The 22,047-nt window shown below is 40.7% G+C and overlaps 1 protein-coding gene across 1 annotated transcript in view; it reads right to left on the reverse strand.

Moving 5' to 3' along the window:
• The window catches only part of TYW1B (tRNA-yW synthesizing protein 1 homolog B), a 183,889-nt gene that overhangs the window by 16,086 nt on the left and 145,756 nt on the right, over positions 1–22,047 (reverse strand). Inside the window, 2 exon segments of the mRNA XM_056556476.1 lie at positions 2,621–2,788; positions 13,895–14,005. Coding sequence (XP_056412451.1) covers positions 2,621–2,788; positions 13,895–14,005 — 279 coding nt within the window.

Consider the following 22,047-nt stretch of genomic DNA (forward strand, 5'->3'; position numbering starts at 1 on the left):
GAACACCTACATGTGCTCTCTGCCAGAGTGGGCTTGGACGTTTTGATTATAAGGTACACTAACAACCTGTACGTTTTTGAAGTTATGCTGGAAAGCTATTAGAACGTTGTACAAGTTGTGGATGTGCAGGCATGTCCTGTTTCAATACACGTGAGTAAAAATAGTAAAGTTGTCAAAAGCCCAACAAAATACTATGGATTTAAAAGCCAGTTGTATTACTCCAGAACCCAGTTTTAATGTGTCTGTGTTGTCTGTGTCTACGCACTAAGTAACACTATAGAATAAAAACTGCAGACATACCGAATTTAAAAGGGGTTGTCGGGTTGAATTTATTATTTTACATTTGTCCTTAGGCTGCCTTATCATATAACAAAAACTTCCTTTCCTACGCTTCCTCATTGCTCCACAGCTGGTTACTCTGCTTATCCCTGAGCCGCACAGTGTAGCGTCTACAGCCGGGGGAAATGACAGTGCAGCTCACCAATCACTAGCTGAGGCGGGACACTGCTGCAGCAAGTAATCGGATGAGGGGCGCTGTGACATCATGGCTACACAAAGCTGGTATTTTAAACAGCAGGTTCCACTAAATTAGAGCAGATGAACAATGCATTACAGAAATACTCTAACTGAAACTAGATTTATCAAAAAAAAAAAGCGCTTGGGAAAAGTACGAGAGTCCAAAGGAACTAGTCAAAGTCCCGGCCTTAAGGACCAGACCAATTTTATTTTCGCATTTTCGTTTTTTTCCTCCTCTCCTTCTAAAAATCATAACTCTCCTATATTTCCATCCACAGACCCATATGAGGGCTTATTTTTTTCATCACCAATGGTACTTTGTAATCACATCACTTATTGTACCATAAAATGTACGGCGCAACCAAACAAATATTATTTATGTGGGAAAATTGAAAAGAAAACCGCAATTTAGCAAATTTTGGAAGGTTTTGTTTTCACGCTGTACACTTTACGGTTTCCGGTAAAAATGACATGTTTTCTTTATTCTGTGGGTCAATACCATTTAAATGATACCCATGTTATATGCTTTTCTATAATTGTACCGCTTAAAAAAAAATCTCAAACCATTTTAACAAAATTAGTATGTTTGAAATTGCCCGATTTTGACCACCTATAACTTTCTCATTTTTCCGTATATGGGGCGATATGAGGGCTTATTTTTTGCGCCATGATCTGTAGTTTTTATCAGTACCACTTTTGCTTAGGTTGTACTTTATTCATTTAAAAAAAAAAATTGGAATAAAATGTGAAAAAAAAAGCAATTTTGGACTTCATTTTTTTACGTTTACGCAGTTCACCGTACGGGACGATTAACAAAATATTTTAATAGTTCAGACTTTTACGCACGCGGCGATACCAAATATGTGTATTAAATTATTTCTTTTATGCTTTTTGAGGGTAAAATGGGAAAAACTGACGTTTTGCTTTTTTATTGGGGAGGGGATTTTTCACATTTTTTTTCCTTTTTCATTTTACATTTTTTTATTTACACTTTTTATGTCCCCATAGGGGACTATTCATTGCAATCAGTTGATTGCTAATACTGTGCAGTGCTATGTATAGGACATAGCACTGCTCAGTATTATCAGTGATCTTCTGCTCTGGTCTGCTCGATCTCAGACCAGAAAAGAAGACCCCGGGAGACGGCCGGAGCCAGGTGAGGGGACCTCCGGCCGCTATGCTGGATGATCGGATCCCCGCGGCAGCGCTGCGGGCGATCCTATCATCCATTCAAAGTACTGCACTGCTGCAGATGCCATGATCTGTATTGATCACGGCATCTGAGGGGGTTAATGGCGGACATCCGCGCAATCGCGGTGTCCGCAATTACCGGCGGGTCCCTGGCCGATGATAGCAGCCGGGACCTGCCGGGCATGACGTGAACACCGCTCCAGTGCTCGGGATCATGGCGGCGTGTAAATGTACGTCATGGTGCGCTAAGTACCACGTCACCATGACGTACATTTACGTCCATTGTCGTTAAGGGGTTAAAAGGCCTTAGAGAAAATATTTGGTTGTTATGAGCAGCCACTAGTTATGATTAATGTCCACCAATAAGGTTTAAATTGTACTTGCCCAAAAGAGAAAGAAAAAGGAAGTCAGAATGCAGAAATACTGGTCCTAATAGTGCCCAAAGGATTTTTATAGATTTGCTGTAGCTATAGAACCATGAAAAAAATTACTTCACTCATCTGGTTGGCCTCTGTACCTAGCAATCCAACCAATCACTAGAATGAGCGGCTAATTTGAGTGACTATAAATCTACACCAGAAATTGTGTTCTACATTTTGTCTTATATGAAGTATTGAGTAAATTATGCAGTATGGAACTATATGAAAACACTAATCTATACCAGTTTTAAAGTCTATATAATAACATATTTTGAACATCAGATACAGTAACAAGTAATACTAATGAAAAAATAAAAAGACAGTGAAACCTGTTTGAGACAACTACAAAAACAGTCTTCTGGGGAGGGGGGTTCTCAAATAATACATAATAAATGAGGAACTAAACATTTGTCACCGAACATAGGGTCTAGGTAAGGGGGTAGTCTGGAGAGGTTTCACTGTAATAAGTTTAATTCTGTGTAGGAAGTACCCACCTTTTTATGAGCAATCAGTATACAATTTGAGTGTTCATGTTCACATGCAATTTCATAATCTGGTAGCATATTTGCCAACTCTTGGACAAAATTAACCACCTCTTCATGCCAAGGTACATTTGCCATGGTTAGATTGCTAGCAGAACTCTCTCCGCAGTAGGTCACACCCTATGAAAACATAAGAGCAGAATACAAGAATGTTACTAGGAATAGTTTCAACAATATGCAACTTATTTCTTGATAAAAATACATTTGTCTAAATCTCTTACAGCTGCATTTTCTTAGCAATACAAAACACCTTCATTCATGTAACCACAGTATTCCCCCAACAAATGATTGTTTCAACATATGACTGCCTCTCAGAGCCCATCGTATGTTGAAGGCAGCATCAACATATGATGCTGCTGTGTGTCAAGGCCATCGTTAAAACTGTTATAAAGCAGCGCTGACTGCTTCAGCACCTGCCGGATAGCCGTTTAACCGGTTGCTGTCTAATGAGACGGCAAACAGTGTATGGCACAAGCTTCTCACTCAAGCGCGCACCATACCCGAGCCGGCCCCCAGCAGATTCCTGTAGCTGGGGTTAAAGCGAAACTGTCACCTCTGTACAGGTACAGAGGTGCAGTTACCATTGCATAGAGCAGAATGAAGTAAAAGCGGGTTACTCACATTCTTTTATTGATTCTGACGCCAGGCCACAGTTGGATGGGCCGGCCGACTCTTGAAGCGGCACGTCTCTCTCTCTACTCCTAGCATGGAGCTCTGCATGTCAATCAAGCAGGATCAGTATCTGCTATATGTAAAGGTAACTGTACAGGTACGTAGGTGACAATTGCACTTTAATAGCCGACGTGCGCTGAACGCCGCAGCCAGCTATTAATCCTTTAGATTGCTGCTGTCAAAGCTGACAGCGGCGTCTAAAGCCCCTTTAAAACACTCCCTGCTGATATGGACCTCAACATACAATGGTCATCCTGGAACCAATTACCAGTTTTCTATAGAGATACGTACTCCACATACAATGGTTCCGGGGCTCCAGAACCAATTACCAGTTTTCCATAGACATATGTACTCAACATATGATGGTTTCAACATACAATGGTCCTCCTGGAACCAATTAATATCGTATGTTGAGTGACCACTGTACATATAAAACATACATAGAAATAAATGGAAAGACCGTACTGGAGTCCATCCATAATGCAGGTGACCATGTAAATGCCACAGCACATATGGGGGCCCAATGTAAGCTGTGTTTTTTGTTTGCATTAGGCAATGCAATAAAATAAAAAATAAAAAAACAGCTTAAACAGTGCTGTGGGCTACACTTGCGCATTTTTATAAAACACACTGCAGCAGTAAACAAAAAACATTTTTAAAGAGGCTCTGTAACCTCAAAACACTCAAACTAAAGTTATCAGTAAATAGTCTAAAAGAATACAATTACACATCCCATATACACTGATTTCATGCAGTGTTAAACTATTTATTTGCATTGATTTGACATCATGAAATCTGTATATTGTGCAGATTGTTACATAAAATACAGAACATAACACATAGATTATGGTCTGTCACTAGCTTTGTCTAGAAAGGAGCCCTGCATCCAAAAAGGTACAGGTATAGTCATGGCCGTTAATGTTGGCACCCCTGAAATTTTTCAAGATAATGAAGTGTTTCTCACAGAAAAGGACTGCAGTAACATGTTTCGCTATACACAAGTTTATTCCCTTTGTGTGTATTGGCACAAAAGCAAAAATGGGAGGGAAAAAAAAGCAAATTGGACATAATGTCACACCTAACTCCAAAAATGGGCCGGACAAAATTATTGGCACCCTTAACTTAATATTTGGTTGCATACACTTTGGAAAAAATAACTGAAATCAGTTGCTTCCTATAACCATCAATAAGCTTCTTACACCTCTCAGCCAGAATGTTTTACCATTCTTCCTTTGCAAACTGCTCCAGTTCTCTCTTATTGGAAGGGCGCCTTTTCCCAACAGCAATTTTAAGATCTCTTCACAGGTGTTCAATGGGATTTAGATCTGGACTCATTGCTGGCCACTTCAGAACTCTCCAGCGCCTTGTTGTCATCCATTTCTGGGTGCTTTTTGACGTATGTTTGGGGTCATTGTCCTGCTGGAAGACCCAAAATCTCGACGCCAACCCCGCTCTGACACTGGGCTGTACAGTGCAACCCAAAATCCATTGGTAATACTCAGATTTCATGATGCCGTGCACACATTCAAGGCACCCAGTGCCAGAGGAAGCAAAACAACATCAAAACATCATTGATCCTCCACCATATTTCACTGTAGGTACGGTGTTCTTTTCTTTGTAGGCCTCATTCCATTTTTGGTAAACAGTAGAATGATGTGCTTTACCAAAAAGCTCTATCTTGGTTTAATCTGTCCACAAGACGTTTTCCCAAGAAGAATTTTGGCTAACCCAAGTTCATTTTGGCAAAATGTAGTCTTGCTTTTTTATGTCTCTATGTCAGCAGTGGGGTCCTCCTGGGTCTCCTGCCACAGCGTTTCATTTCACTTAAATGTCGACGGATAGTTCGCGTTGACACTGATGCTCCCCTGAGCCTGCAGGACAGCTTGAATTTGTTTGAAACTTGTTTGGGGCTGCTTATCCACCATCCGGACTATCCTGCGTTGACACCTTTCATCAATTAATCAATTTTTCTCTTCTGTCCATGCCCAGGGAGATTAGCCACAGTGCCATGGGTTAGAAACTTCTTGATAATGTTGCACACTGTGGACAAAGGCAAATCTAGATCTCTGGAGTTTGACTTGTAACCTTGAGATTGTTAAAATTTTTTGGTTCTCAAGTCCTCAGACAGTTCTCTTCTCCTCTTTCTGTTGTCCATGCTTAGTGTGGTACACACAGACACACAATGCAAAGACTAAGTGAACTTCTCTCCTTTTTATCTTTTTTTCAGGTGTGTTTTTTATATTCCCCAAACCTGTTACTTGCCCCAGGTGAGTTTGAGAACAATCTTATTTTTCCACAATTTTGAAAGGGTGCCAATCATTTTGTCCAGCCCATTTTTGGAGTTTGGTGTGACATTATGTCCAATTTGCTTTTTCCCTCCTTTTTGAAATTGTTGAAATTGAATAAAACTTTACATATGCGAATGTAATAAGGATATATGTAATTACAATATTAGAGAAAAGGGATTAGTTAAGATTAGGTAAAGTACTCTGTTGTACTGCCTCTGACCTGATATGGTTGGGCATAGAGGTATACAGGTTTCGTATGGCATCTTGCAGCACATATGCACATAAATGTTACAGCTGAGCCTGGAAATCCTGCACACTCAGACTGCATAAGCTGGATCTTCATAATTCGATTAGTGATAAATCTGACAACCGTATAGACTAAGGAATACTGGGACAGGCTTAGCAGGATACAGTGGGGATCAAAAATGTGGGCATTCCAAGTAAAAAATTGTATTCATGTGCATAAAGAAGCCAAGGAAAGATTGAAAAATCTCCAAAAGGCATCAAATTACAGATTAGACATTCTTATAATAGGTCAACAAAAGTTAGATTTTATTTCCATCATTTACACTTTCAAAATAACAGAAAACAAACAAATGGCATCTGTAAACGTTTGGGCACCCTGCAGAATTTATAGCATGCACTGCCCCCTTTGCAAAGCTGAGACCTGCCAGTGTAATGGATTGTTCTCAATCATCATCTGGAAAGACCAGGTGATGTCAATCTCAAAGGTTTTAAATGCCCAGACTCATCTGACCTTGCCCCAACAAACAGCACCATGGGTTCTTCTAAGCAGTTGTCTAGAAATCTGAAACTGAAAATAGTTAACACTCACAAAGCTGGAGAGGGCTATAAGAAGATAGCAAAACGTTTTCAGATGTCAATATGCTCTGTTCGGAATGTAATTAAGAAATGGCATCAGGAACAGTGGAAGTTATCAGACAGAACAGCTCGCAGGATTGTGAGAAAATCAATTCAAAACCCACGTTTGACTGCACAATCCCTCCAGAAAGATCTGGCAGACACTGGAGTTGTGGTACACTATTCCACTATAAAGAGATACTTGTACAAATATGGTCTTCATGGAAGAGTCATCAGAAGAAAACCTCTTCTACGTCCTCACCACAAAAATCAGCATTTGAACTTTGCAAATGAACATATAGACAAGCCTGGTGCATTTTGGAAAGAAGTTCTGTGGACCGATGAGGTTATAATTGAACTTTTTGGCTGGAATGAGCAAAGGTACGTTTGAAGGGGAACAGAATTTAATGAAAAGAACCTCTGTCCAACTGTTAAGCATGGGGGTGGATCAATCATGCTTTGGGGTTGTATTGCAGCGAGGCACAGGGAACATCTCATGAGTAAAAGGAAAAATGGATTCAATAAAAATTTCAGCAAATTTTGGATGCTAACTTGATGCCATCTGTGAAAAAGCAAAAGTTAAAGAGAGGATGGCTTCTACAAATGGATAATGATCCTAAACACACCTCGAAATCCACGGGGATTACATCAAGAAGTGTAAACTGAAGGTTTTGCCATGGCCTTCACAATCTCCTGACCTCAACATAATTGAAAATCTATGGATAGACCTTAAAAGAGCAGTGCGTGACAGACCGCCCAGCAATCTCAAAGAACTGGAAGACTTTGTAAGGAAGAATGGGCAAAGATACCTCAAACAAGAATTGAAAGACTCTTGGCTGGCTACAAAAAGCGTTTACAAGCTGTGATACTTGCCAAAGGGGGCAGTACAAGATATTAACTCTGCAGGGTGCCCAAACTTTTGCAGATGCCATTTTTTGTTTTGTTATTTTGAAAGTGTAAATGATGGAAATAAAATCTAATGTTTGTTGATATTATAAGAATGTCTAATCGATAATTTGATGCCTTTTGGAGATTTTTCCATCTTTCCTTGGCTTCTTTATGCACATTAAATACAAAATTTTTACCTGGGGTGCCCAAACTTTTGAGCACCACTGTAATTATCCTGCTAAAAATGACAATTTGAAGCCCTGACATAACAGGCAACATATGTAGCTGCAGGATGTCATACACATTTTGCCAAACTGTTAGTGTTTTCTTCGTAACACTAGTGGGGTGACCGACTGTCATATGTGATTACCCCCCTAGATCATTACACCAGCAGTTGGGTTAGTGTGTGATTCCACAGCAAAGGCATGATTGAAGCACTCACCACAAAGTCTTTATATTTTAATCTAAGTCAGCAGATCCCAAACACAAACTGTATTTGTTCCTAAAGGTGATACTGTTCCAGTTCATACAGTTTCTCGTTCACAACAGTGGCTGGCTGTTAATGGCAGGACACCTAATAGATGCTATGACACAAAAGTTCCTTATGCTAAGCAGACAGACAGAGGTGTCTAATGAATGTGATACCTGTGTCTGGCTGGTGGACAAGGAAACTGTGGGAGCTGCTTGTGCTTGTCAGTGGATCAAACTATCAACACTACTGGTGGTCTGTCTGGAGCATGTTTACTGCATGTGTACCCCTCATGTAACAACTCCTCACAACACTTCCTAAGAGCTTGGCCAGACAGCCTAGATGACAGGCAATTCGTCAAAATGACCATCCAGCTTCTCAGAGTCCAATGTAGCACCCCCTCTCAAAGTCTGTCAACTGGGCTAAATCTCTTCAGATAAGTCACATGAAGAGGCATGTCTAAAAGTTAACAATGTTCCACTTAATGGTAAACTACCCAAAAATAGCCTTTGAGAGCATTTTTATAAGGCAGTGCGGGAACCACTTTTACACCCCCTTGTGGGATTGTGGGATCTAAATTGGACTACATCTGTAATCATTTACATACAGTGAAACCTCAGAAAGAAAATGGTGGACTGAAAATCTGACACCCAAAATGTGGTGTAGATAAGGGGACAGTCTTGTCAAAGAAATGGTTTTTTTTGAGTGGCGTCACTGCATCTGCCCGAGACACATCTAAGTGATGATTTTTGCAGCCAGCCATCATTTCTTTTGTAAATAAGTATAATATAGTTAACTTCAGATATCAAAATATCTAATAGCTATAAAATTAATAAAATAAAAAAATGCCACATTTGGGAAGTGGATGTATCTTTCATTTTTGGTAGGAGATCATTAACAGAAACGGTGAGTTCTAAAAATAAAAAATAAATAAAAATAAATACTTATGTGCATAACACAAATAATTCTACCAGGCTTCAAATGCTGAATAAACTTAAAATAAAAATTTTCCTGCCATTTTAACGTGAATAGAAGGGCACACTGTATTGACTTCCTCAACTAGAATAATAAATTAAATTTATAGTTTTTCCCTAACTAAGAAAATGTTTTGCTGACTGAATTCTGTTCAAGTTATAATAATGTGGAAGGATGTATATAGGGCTACGACTATTATTTGCATAATCAATGGCTGATTATTTTTGTGATTAACAAAAAAACAAAACAACACACTCGGGGGCATAGGAAGGCACAGGGAAGAGTTAAGCTGATAGGTGGGTGGATAGCATTACTTGAATAATTTCCTTTGCTTCTATCCACCCACCCACAGCAGTATAACCACCCTCCCCTGGAGACCATGTGACCTATGGCATGTGGTCTCTGGCCGCTAGAATGGTGGGAATAAAGACAACAGTTCAATAAAAATACTTTAACTATGACACTTGTGGGTGTGGGTCCTGTGCAGGAAGAGAGGACAAAGAAGTGCACAGGGGTGATAGAAGCATAGCACAGTATTATAACTTGTCATCATAGGCTCACAGGCTAAATGAAAAAAAAAAAAAAATGTTAAGAGGTAGGGTCACAAGTAGCGCATCAGTCCCTAAAGTAAGCCCCCTGCTGTGCCTGTTTGTCCTGCTTTGTCTACTTGTACCAGCAATCCACTGCTACTCACAGACACAATGGGATCTGCGAGTCGCGCACACATGCACAGTGTACTCACAGACATAGTGGCCGTGCTCTGCTTAGCTCAAGGTGTGCGATCACGAGGTCTGTGAGCCACGCAGATCCCTGTGTGGCTGCCTGATTATAATCCTGAAAACTACTTTTAAGTAGAGTGTAAAAAAGAAGGTCTTAAGTTGAGACTATGAATTAGCTACTTGTGCCATTAAAGGGGTATTCCAGGCAAAACTATATTATATATATATTATATATATATATATATATATATATATATATATATATATATATATATATCTCAACTGGCGCCGGAAATTTAAACAGATTTGTAAATTACTTCTATTAAAAAATCTTAATCCTTCCAATAGTTATTAGCTTCTGAAGTTTTCTGTCTAACTGCTCAATGATGATGTCAAGTCCCGGGAGCTGTGCATGATGGGAGAATATCCCCATAGGAACTGCACAGCTCCCGGGACGTGATTAATAGAAGTAATTACAAATCTGTAACTTTCCGGAGCCAGTTGATATATATATATATATATAAAAAAAAAAAAGTTTTGGCCTGGAATACCCCTTTAATGTAAGCAGAATATCAAAAAAAGGTTCAGCTTTTAAAAACAAAATGTAGAAATTTTCTTTTTGTTTCAGGGGGGCTTCTAATAAAAATTGCAAAAATTAGTGTGCGGAGTTACTTGAGAAAGATGTAAAGTCCCGAGTCAAAACACATATGTATGTATATTTCACTTTACCCTGGCAAAGGTAGACCAGTTGTCCATAGCAACCACTTAAAATGTTTCTTTAATTTAAAAAAATTAAAGATATGGTATAGGCAGATGGTCAACTTTTTCTGCAGAGATTTTGATAAATTCCCCATTATGGCAGCAAGACCCCTGATCCAGCAAGAACAGAATAGCAAAGCATAGATCCTTCAGAGGTGTAAGTTATTCTGCACAATCCAAAAAGCACCTAAATTAAGCCTAGCATTCTATATTCTTGTAACTATGTTATTGCATTACAGATGCTGTTTTTTTTTTTTTTTTTTTTTTTATTAAAATACTAACAGAACTTGCAACTTTTTTCTAATACTTTGGCTGCCTTTCTAACTTCTGTCTCTGCAGGTAATATCAGGCAGTCCAAATGTTGACATCAGGACCATGTGGAGGCCACAGCATCTGTTACAGAACTTATTCTTTCCTCTAAAGTTTGTTCTTCTTTTAAAAAAAAAAAAGAGAAAAAAATATTTTGCAGCAAGACTGCAATCAAAGTTGAAAATAACCAGATTCATTTCTGATAGTAGTGTAATTGAGGAGAGTTGATTTTGTGGTCCATAGAGTCATCAATGCAGAAAACTAAGGGGTATTCTAGGATTCTGAACTTTATTAAATAACACTGGGACTGCTTTAACCTCTTAAGGACCAGGCCCATTTTGGCCTTAAGGACCAGACCAATTTTATTTTTGCATTTTCGTTTTTCCTCATCGCCTTCTAAAAATCATAACTCTCTTATATTTCCATCCACAGACCCATATGAGGGCTTGTTTTTTGCGTCACCAATGGTACTTTGTAATGACCTCACTTTTTTTTACCATAAAATGTACAGCACAACCAAACAAATATTATTTATGTGGGACGAATTGAAAAGAAAAACGCAATTTAGCAAATTTTTGGAAGGTTTTGTTTTCACGCTGTACACTTTCCGGTAAAAATGACATGTTTTCTTTATTCTGTGGGTCAATACGATTAAAATGATACCCATGATTATATTCTTTTCTATAATTGTACCGCTTAAAAAAATCTCAAACCATTTTAACAAAATTAGTATGTTTGAAATTGCCCTAATTTGACTACCTATAAAACGTTCTCATTTTTCCGTATATGGGGCGATATGAGGGCAAATTTTTTATGTCCCCATAGGGGACTATTCATTGCAATAAGTTGATTGCTAATACTGTGCAGTGCTATGTATAGGACACAGCACTGCTCAGTATTATCGGTGATCTTCTGCTCTGGTCTGCTCGATCTCAGACCAGAGCAGAAGACCCTGGGAGACTGCCGGAGTAAGGTGAGGGGACCTCCGGCCGCCATGCTGGATGATCGGATCCCTGCGGCAGCGCCGCGAGCGATTCGATCATCCGTTCAAAGTACCGCACTGCCGCAGATGCCGTGATCTGTATTGATCACGGCATCGGAGGGGTTAATGGCGGACATCCGCGCGATCGCGGATGTGCGCCATTACCGGCGGGTCCCTGGCTGCTGATAGCGGTGCTCGCGATCATGTCGGCGCGTAAATGTACGTCATGGTGAGTTAAGTACCACATCACCATGACGTACATTTACGTCCATCGTCGATAAGGGGTTAATAAAAAAAAAGCATTATTAAAAAGAAGTTAAACTTAACTACCCTGGTCCCCCACAGGTCCCACTGTGGCTCCTCCCAGTCTCCTGCTCCCGAGTTTGGAGCAGGAGTGTGCACACTCATCCATCACTCCATTTTGATTAGTTTGGCTCAAAGTAATCAACCAACACCAGACTCCTCTTTCCTTTGAATATGTGATAAGTTGTCAATATGTTCTTCACTTCAGTAGTACTCCCCAGCTACATGGATATCATCTTGTTTGAGCCAAAATTCAAAAATATTAAAGGGGTTATCAAGGAATAGAAAACCATAGATTATTTCTTCCAAAAACAAAGCCACCCGTGTGGTATTGCAGCTCAGTTAAAATAAAGTGAACGGAGACAAGCTGTAATCCTACACACAACCAGAGGAGAGGGGTGATGTTTTTTGAAAAAATTAGCTCTGGTTTTCTATTCCTGGACAACCCCTTTAACAGATGCTATAAAAACTTATGCATTTCTGGCCCTCTGTCTCACTAATTTCTTCGAGCATATTAAGAGTTTTTTGATCTACAATTCAACCTCTTAAAATCTACCAAAATTGACTGCATGAGAGAAATCCAGTGGTCCCTCAAGTTACAATATTGGCAATAATTTACTATTGTAAACCCAAAGTATTTTGTCGGGTTGTGTGCCAAAATGTGTCACATTGTGCCAAAAATTGTGTCTGTGCCAGAATTTGCGCCAAAATGTCAGAAAACCTGACAACCAGTCTATTTTACTCCGAAAAGTGGCTTGGACACCAGGAAAAGGAGATGTGGCTGTCAAAAAGGGGGCGTGTTCCAGACACTTGAAAAATCCTGACATATTTACTAATGTTTCCACAGAAAATGTGGTGGATTTGAGCTCTGGTATACCCCACAGCTCCGGGCAGTTGTATAAAAAAAAAAAAAAAAAAAAAAAAGCAAAACATAGGGAAACATTGGTAAATACCGTGGAAAAATACCTGTCAAGAATTAAAACCCACCAAGAAAATTACACTTAGTTAGGTAAAAAGTTGTATAGAACACGTAGTATCACACTATACTGTAGAGAGGCGATAATAGACATCCAGTGTATGCACTTCATTTCTATAGGTGTTAACCAGTTAAATCCGATTGGTCGAATCGTGCAATTATTAATACATATGGCAGATCAGAACTGTCTGTGGTATTGTATGTTTAGTATGGTGTCAAGCTACAATTGTCCAGAGAAGACCATGGTATGTTGAAAATATTGTAGCCTGAGGCCATTGTATATTGATGAACCACTTTATTGCTAACCTAAAAAGAAAATAAAAAAAATAGTCAGCACATCTTACTCAACTATTACATATATAAAGAACACAGGTGCAACCTACAAAGTGCAAACAAAAGAATTACAGCAGCACACTGCTAGCACTAAGAGAAGTATAATACAAAAAAAATTTCATTGCAATACTAGTGGTTATTAGCTTACCATGTGGCCAAATAGTGTGTAACTCTAAGCATATCTATAGTGTAAGGTCGGTCCCAACTGAGGTCACCTCATCGTGGTGGGATGGTACATACTATTTGGCCAAATGGTAAGCTAAGAACCTCTATTTTTCTCTATAACAGTATTGCAATGAAAAAAAGTGTTATACTACACATATCTTAGCACTAGCAGTGTGCTGCTGTAATTTGTTTCGACTATTGCTCGACTATTGCTAATGCAGGATGATACCCTTGTTATCCAATAAAAGTTGACAATAAAAAGTGATCTATTACTTAACAATATTTTTAACAGAGGTTGTCAGACATTTTTTGGAAAATGATACATGCTGTGCAAGTAGTTATTGTTAAACCACAACAGCATTCTAAGGTATTGTCACATGCAACAGGTTTGTGGCAAAAATGTCTATATACAGAATGGAGAAAAAAAAAATCCCATTCAGATGTGTGAGTTTTTCTGTCACATGCATTTTGACATCAAGCTTGTGAATATATCCTTCAAAAGCAAATAGAGTAATAAGATATCTTACCTTAACTTCTATGAAGTCTGGCTTTCCAAGTTTCACAAGGTCTGCATATGCTTTCAGCTCATCCACATTCCATGCCTTAACAAGGGTTAACCTGTATACTGTTCGTTGTTGCTGGAAACAAAAACACTAAAATTATTTAACACTTCTCCACACAAAGCAATATTAACACACTATTATGACATTACTATTATAACGATATTCCGGTATAAATTATCGGCTATCCCCACCGCACGCACGCACGCACACACACACACACGCACGCACGCACGCACGCACACACACACACACACACACACACACACACACACACACCGCTGCAGATCAATGATTTAAAGAGGGCGCTTTAAAATCAATGAACTGCAGCGGCTTTTGCGGGGCCAGAGACCGCCGCCGCCGCCACCCGTTTCTCTCCCCGTGCCTGTCCTGGGGTCCTCCCTAGTCCAACCACTGCTGCCCCCCCTGCTTATCCTCTGGCCAGAGACCGCCGCCACCCGCATCTCTCCCCCTGCCAGTCCTGAGTCCAACCACCGCCACAGCCCCATTGCCTCCACCATCCCCGATTTTATAATTACCTGTTCCCGGGGTCGCGCTACTTCTGGCTCCGGCGGCATCTTGAGCTGTCACTGTGCGCACTGACTGACGTCGCATTGAGGACGTCACTTGTCATTGCGCAGCGCACAGCAATAGCGCAGGATGCCGCAGGAGCAAGAAGTAGTGCGGACCCCGGGAACAGGTAATTATAAAACCGGGGATGGGGGAGGCAATAGGGCAGTGGCGGCGGTCTCTGGCCGGGGAGGCAGGGCATTATCGGCAAGGTAATTGTCGATACCGATAATGTCCAAAATTATGAATATCGGCCAAACCGATAATCGATCGATCCCTAGTCTGTAATATGTGCCGGAATGAAAAGGATACATTAAAAGGAGAACTCCAGCGAAAACTAAATCTGAAAATTTGCTGGTCGCAGGGGGTTCGATTGCTGGAACCTCAGCTCTCTCACTAAGTAGCACATGTCTTCTACCAGTAAACGGCACACGCTCCATTCATTTCTATGAGAGCGTTGGTAATACTCCAGTGCTGTACTCTGGTCGACACTCCAATAGAAACAAATGGGATGTGTTCTGCCTGCAGCATGCACTCCTAACTGAGTGCTGGGGAACGTTCACGAGATCGTGTAGGATCCCAGGGGTTGGTAAATTTTCGATGGATATCTCCTTTAACCCCTTAAGGACACAGACAATTTTATTTTTGTGTTTTTAATTTTTCCTCCCCACCTTATCAGAGCCATGGTACCTGTGTTTACATATTTTCCTATTCCTGTACTGCTAAACAAAAAAAAAAAAAAAAAAAAAAAAAAGCTCAAAATTGCCTCTTTTTAACACCTATAACTTACGCATTTTTCCATATACGGGGCTGTACGTGGACAAATATTTTGCGCCATGATTGGAAGTTTATGGTACCACTTTTGTGTATATGTGACCATTTCACTATTTTGACTATTTTTCTTTAATTATTTTTGGAAAGTGATGTAACCAAACGTTTACACCATGCACCAAACAGCAAACATATTTTGAAAGATCGGAAATTTACGCATGCGATCTGTTCATTAATTTATTTATTTTTTAAGCTTTTATGAGTAAAATGGGGAAAAGGGGTGATTAAAATTTTTATTGAGGAAAGGGGCTTTTCAAAGAATTTTTTTTACTTTTTTTTCACACTTTACACTTTTTATGTCCCCAGAGGGGACTATCTATAGCAATCATCAGATTCCTTACTGTTCAGTGCTACACACAGGCATAGCACTGATCAGTAATATCGGGGATCTACTTCTCTGGTCTGCTCAATGTCAGACTAGAGAAGATTGTCCCTAAAAAGCGTTGAATGCCGGTGAGGGGACCTCCGTCCACTATCTCGGCTGATCTAATCTCCACGGCCATGCCGTGGGCGATCAGATCAGACATTGCAAGCTTAGCATGTGCCATGTGCAAGAGAAAGCCTGGGCTGTGTACTAGGAATCTGAGCCAGTCTGCCTCTTGAAGATAATCCAGTGTTCTTGAAAGGTAAATCAAGGTACCCCTCTAATCTCTGCCAACCCATACAGCTATGAGCAGCTGTCTTGCGTGTTAATACCAGAGAATATACTACTCTATACCCACAGTGTTGCAATGTAAACTCCCCATCTTCTATTTTACTTTTTGGAAGCAGCAATTCAGTGCTTAGTGTACAGTGTTGTTGGTACTTTCATTTCTATTAACATACCACCTTGCAAAAGCCTTTACACATCAGTAAACCATTTGTCGCCTATTCCATCTATAGTAGTGTACAGGATAAATTATTCCCCAGAAAAATGTCACCCAGTTCAGTCCAGTGAAGTTTCCCAAGCACAATGTCATAATATAGCAAAAGGGTATGTGTTGTGCCAGAGAAGTAAGGGAAGGGAAGTCCTGAGTGTGTATTATTAACAAATAGCCAAGCTCTGGAGACAGATAAATAGCACACTAAAATTAATTTGTCACAATATATATATTTTTTTCTTTTGAACTAACAAGTACACTTGTTAACTGAAGACACAAAAGACCCCCCCTGCCCCCCTAATCACACTTTCAACACAGTTGCAAATAACAATCCTTACTTCCTATGGCACAGACAGCACACCCAATGCCCTTTCAAACACAAGTCAGATTATCCACACAAACGCCTTCACATTTTATTGAACATTATACTAGTGCACATTAAAAATTCAAATAAGATGCACTTTAATAAACATTTCCAACATTCAAGAGTGGGTTCATGCCGCTTTTAGCCATAGTTACAGGTTGCATGAGACTTGTTGAATACAACATTTTTATGTGGGCCAAGAACAGAGTGTAGCTGAACATCTACCAAGGCCCAGGGAACCTAGGATGGGAAATTTATGGGTTTCACAAAATATTCTGCTTCATTCCATATAAAGATGTAATTTACTGTAATGTATTACCTTGAGAAAAGGCAGTTATGTGTTCTGCTGTAAATCAATATCCCTAAAGCAAATTTGTCATAGAAAGTGCAATATCAGCTGCTCTGGCTCTAAATGACATGTTTCCTCAAACTGCTGTTGTCAAAGATCGGCAGCTTGCCTAAGGCATACAGTCTGAGATGTCAACTCCTTTTGGTCTCCTTGTCATACACAACCAAGGTCTCTCAAACTGGTGCATAATTTGTTTATAAAGAAAAACTAAAGTAGCAGCAGATTTAATCATGGCTGTCAAAGGGGTTCTCGCTGTGCCAGTTAACAGACATGCCTTTCCCGGGTGGGCCTGACCAGTACAAGTGCTCATTCTTACCTCAACCATTTCCATACCATGACCCCACCCCCCCATTTGACTTGATGGCCCCAATGTGATGCTATCAGCATCAGGGCTTTATGCTAACTAAAAGTGTTAGTGAACTGATGCATAAAGAGAGTTGTACTTGCTGTGATCGAGCCTGCCCTAGTTCATCTGCATGGGCCTACACTTCAACTAAATAAAGACATGTCTTTTAGTGTAGTTTAAAGTCCTACATGGTGCAGTAGTTTCCTTCGTCTGGCCTAGGAACATAAAAAAAAAACAAAAAAAAAAAAAACATACCACACTATTCCATCCAACGGGGTCCTGTAAAAATGTATCCTTTAACTGAATACCATATTAGCCTATGGGTGATGGATGACATTTGTCACAAGCATCCATCTAATACATTAGTAAAGGGCTTTTAATCTGTTACAAGTATACAATGATAGCCTAGAGGTGACAGATCTGTCAAACAGATGACTAAGGATATGTTAACTCTGCATCTTTTTCCAAAAATAGTTTTTTGACACCTATACTTTTAACTGTGTTTTTTATTCGCAGTCATGGATGAAGGTTAGCTACACTTTATGAATACTGAATTTAGCAAGGAATATGCTCAGAATAAGTAAGATGTCATTAAAACCAGCGTGCTTGAAACATGGTATGTATTTCCATTATATACAATGGGTTAAACACCATACATTTTTGCAATATATATTGGTATGTGACGCGCCAAAGTAACGCTATGTGAACCTGGCTTGTCTGACTCCTCAAACAGTTGAAACCAGAAGTTTACATACACTATATAAAGACACATATGCCTGTTTTTCTCACTGAAAAACAACAGAATAACCCTTACCCGTTTTAGGTCAATTAGGATTACCAAAATTATTTATATTTGCCAAACGCCAGAATTTGAGAGAGAGAATTGTTTTAAGGCATTTTTATTACTTTCTGCAAAGTACGTACATTTCCTTAGTACCATATGTACTCGAGTATAAGCCGAGGCCCCTAATTTCACCCCAAAAACCCAGGAAAAGTTCTTGACTCGACTATAAGCCTAGGGTGGGAAATACATCATCTCCCCTGTCATCATCCAGACCCCCGTCATTAACACCCTCATCATCATCACCCTGTCATCATCCCCCCTTCATAATCACCGCCTGTCATCATCCCCCCCCCTTCATCATCCCCTTATCATCCCACACACCCCCTTCATCATCCCCTTATCATCCCACCCCCCTTCATCATCACCACATGTCATCATCCCCCCCCCCCCCCCTTCATCATCACCGCTTGTCAATGTCTGATTTAACAGCCATCGGCTGTCCTGGCTTGCTGGGAGTTGTAGTTTTGAAACATCTGGAGGTTCGCAGGTTGAAGACCACTGCGGCCTTCGACATCATCCAGCCCCCCCACCCTTTCACCCCCTTTAGTTCTGTACTCACCTCCGCTCGGTGAGACGTTAGGGTGTGCTGGTCCGGGCCATCTGTGCTGCAGGGACCGTCCGGTGGGGAGGGATAGTCATTCCGGGCTGTTCATCTTCACCGGGGGGGGCCTCTTCTTCGTGCTTTAGCCCCGGAATAGAGACGCTGCCTTGATGACGACGCACAAGGACGTTGCTCATGAACATCCATGTGCGTCGTCGTCAAGGCAACGTGACTATTCCGGGGCCGGGCCCGAAGAAGAGGCCCCCTCGGTGAAGATGGACAGCCCGGAACGACTATCCCTCCCCACCGGACTGTCCCTGCAGCACAGATGGCCCGGACCAGCGCACCCTAACGTCCCGCCGAGCTGAGGGGAGTACAAAACTAAAGGGGGTGAGAGGGTGGGGGGGCTGGACAATGTCGAAGGCCACAGTGGTCTTCAACCTGCGGACCTCCAGATGTTTCAAAACTACAACTCCCAGCAAGCCCGGACAGCCGATGGCTGCCCGGGCTTGCTGGGAGTTGTAGTTTTGAAACATCTGGAGGTCCGCAGGTTGAAGACCACTGAGGGTGGAGAGTTCACGCGAGTATAAGCCGAGGGGGGTGTTTTCAGCACCAAAAATCTTGCTGAAAAACTCGGCTTATACTCGAGTATATACGGTATTTGGAAGCATTGCCCTTAAACTGTATTACTTGAGACAATCGTTTTGGATATCCTTCCACAAGCTTCTCAATAGTTGGCAGGAATTTTGGCAGAAGCTGCTAAAAAAATAAATAAAGGTTTTCCACCGGAGTTCTCCTTTAACCCCCTTAAGGAACAAGGCCATTATCACCTTAACCCCTTAACGACCACAGACGTAAATGTATGTCCTGATGCGGAGGTACTTAGCGCACCAGGACGTACATTTACGTCCTGTGTATGATCGCGAGCATTGGATCAGTGTTCGCGTCATACACTGCAGGTCCCGGCTGCTATCAGCAGCCGGGGAGCCGACGGTAATGGCAGGCATCCGCGATCGCGCGTATGTCCGCCATTAACTGCTCAGATGCCGTGATCAATACAGATCACGGCATCTGCAGCAACGCGCATGTTAAAATAGATGATCGGATCGCCCGCAGCGCTGACGCAGGGATCAGATCGTCTGTAATGACGGCCGGAGTTCCCCTCACCTGCCTCCGGCAGTCTCCTCGGGTATTCTGCTCTGGTCTGAGATTAAGCAGACCAGAGCAGAGGATAGCTGATAATACTGATCATTGCTATGTCCTATGCATAGCACTGAACAGTAATAGCAATCAGCTGATTGCTATTGATAGTCCCCTATGGGGATATAAAGTGTAAAAAAAAAAAAAAAAAAAAAAAAAGGGAAAAATCCCTGAAAAACAGAAATTGTCCCCCCCCCCCCATTTAAAAAAACAAACATATTTAGTATCTCCGTGTGCATAAATGTCCTAACTACCAAAACATAATGTCAATGATCTCATACATTAAAGGCGTAAACTTAAAGAATAAAAAAAAGGTACAAAAATGCTGCTTGTCAAATTTTATTCCCAAAAAATAATAAAAAGTGATCTAAAAGTTTTATTTATGCAAATGTGGTATCAATAAAAAGTACAGATGACTTCGTAAAAAAAGGAGCCCTCCTACCGCCCTATATACGGAAAATTTAAAAAAGTTACCGGTGGTCAAAATAGGGTGATTTTATATTACTGATTTTGTACAAAAAGTTAGATTTTTTTTAAAGTCGTACAAAAATAGAAAAGTATCTAGCCATGGGTATCATTTTAATCGTATTGACACACCGAATAAAGAACACATGTCAGGTTTACCGTAAAGTGTACAGTGTGAAAACGAAACCCTCCAAAATGTGCAAAATTGTGGTTTTTTTTTTCATTTAAATTTCCTCCCTAAAAATATTTCTTTGGGTTCGCCATAAATTTTTGGTAAAATGAGAGGTTTCATTACAAATTACAATTGGTTACACACAAAAAACAAGCCTTTATATGGGTCTGTAGATGGAAATATAAAAGAGTTATGAATTTTAGAAGGAGAGGAGGAAAAAAAAATAATATTTGCAGGATCCTTAAGGTCACAATGGGCTTGGTCCTTAAGGGGTAAAGGACCAGAGCATGCTGGGAGTTGTAGTTTTGCAACAGCTGAAGGCAGCCTGGATGGGAAACAATGCCCTACTGTGTTGATCCAGAGGAAGGCAAAAAATTAAATAAAAAAAACAACCTTATGGAGGCTGACGCCAATTTGCCCCATGCCAGGGGGAAAAATTCCTTCCCAACTCCAAATATGGCAATCAGACTAAATCCCTGGATCAACGTTCATTAGGAACCTTTTGGGGATTATTACAACCAGGGACTGGAATGTCCCTGTGTTGCCAATGCATCGAAAAAGCACTGTACATAGCTGTGGTCCCAAACTCATGTACAAGGTCACCAACACATTGGAAAAGAACAAAAGCATTGTACAACGCCGCATGGGTCATGTATAATGCGCAGTTAATTTGGGGAAAGATTTAAAAAAATGGGGTTAATCGTAAATTTTGTGCTCCAAAGACATATGATTTGCCTTGACGTATTCTTTGATGCAGAGGCCTGGTTTTTCAGGACAGGTGTCACACTGGAAAGTGGTGTTTATTTTTTTTTTTTTCTGGGACAGTCCCTTTTTTTCCCAGAATGGGGGACATCCCCTGGAAAATGTTGCCCTGGTACAATACGTAAGCCTTCAGTTCCACAGGTACTTGGGCCCGCTCCTTCCTGGTCGCCAAAGATCAGGGCCTTGATCACTACCTCCTGGAACTGAAGAAATGTTCCCGTCCCATCTGGACCATGTACAACGCATTTTTTTGGTACCATCTTCTGGTTTTGCACATATTGCTCTTAAAAAACAAAAACAAAAAAAAAACAAAAAAAAAAACCTGCACCTAAAATAAATAAATATTATAGTGTATTATTTACATATACACACATATATATATATATATATACACACACACACACACACACATATATATACATACAATGTATATATATATACACACACACACACACACAAACAGGGGCTGGCTGCAGCAGCAAAATGCACTGATGGGTCACCAAGACCTACAGAGCATTGCTGCTGCAGATACACTAACTCTCCCTACCTGTACTTCAGCTCACCCTCACTTACCAACGATGCTGCCGCACAACCCCCGCCGCAATTGCGGCACCTATACCCGCTGCAGCCACCGCAGAACTCCATCTCCACTCCCTGCCCAGACTCGAGTCAACGGGCAAAGCGGGGGAAGGAGTTATTCAAAAGCTTTCACTGTGCTGTCATTGTTCGGTTGGTCCAGACTAATGACAGCAATTGGAGGAGTGGCAACCCTGCCCTCTCCCTCCTTCACTGCATGATGATTGGTGCTGTCTCGGA

Source organism: Hyla sarda, chromosome 2 (genome assembly GCF_029499605.1).
Source record: "Hyla sarda isolate aHylSar1 chromosome 2, aHylSar1.hap1, whole genome shotgun sequence".
Taxonomy (NCBI): Eukaryota; Metazoa; Chordata; class Amphibia; order Anura; family Hylidae; genus Hyla; species Hyla sarda.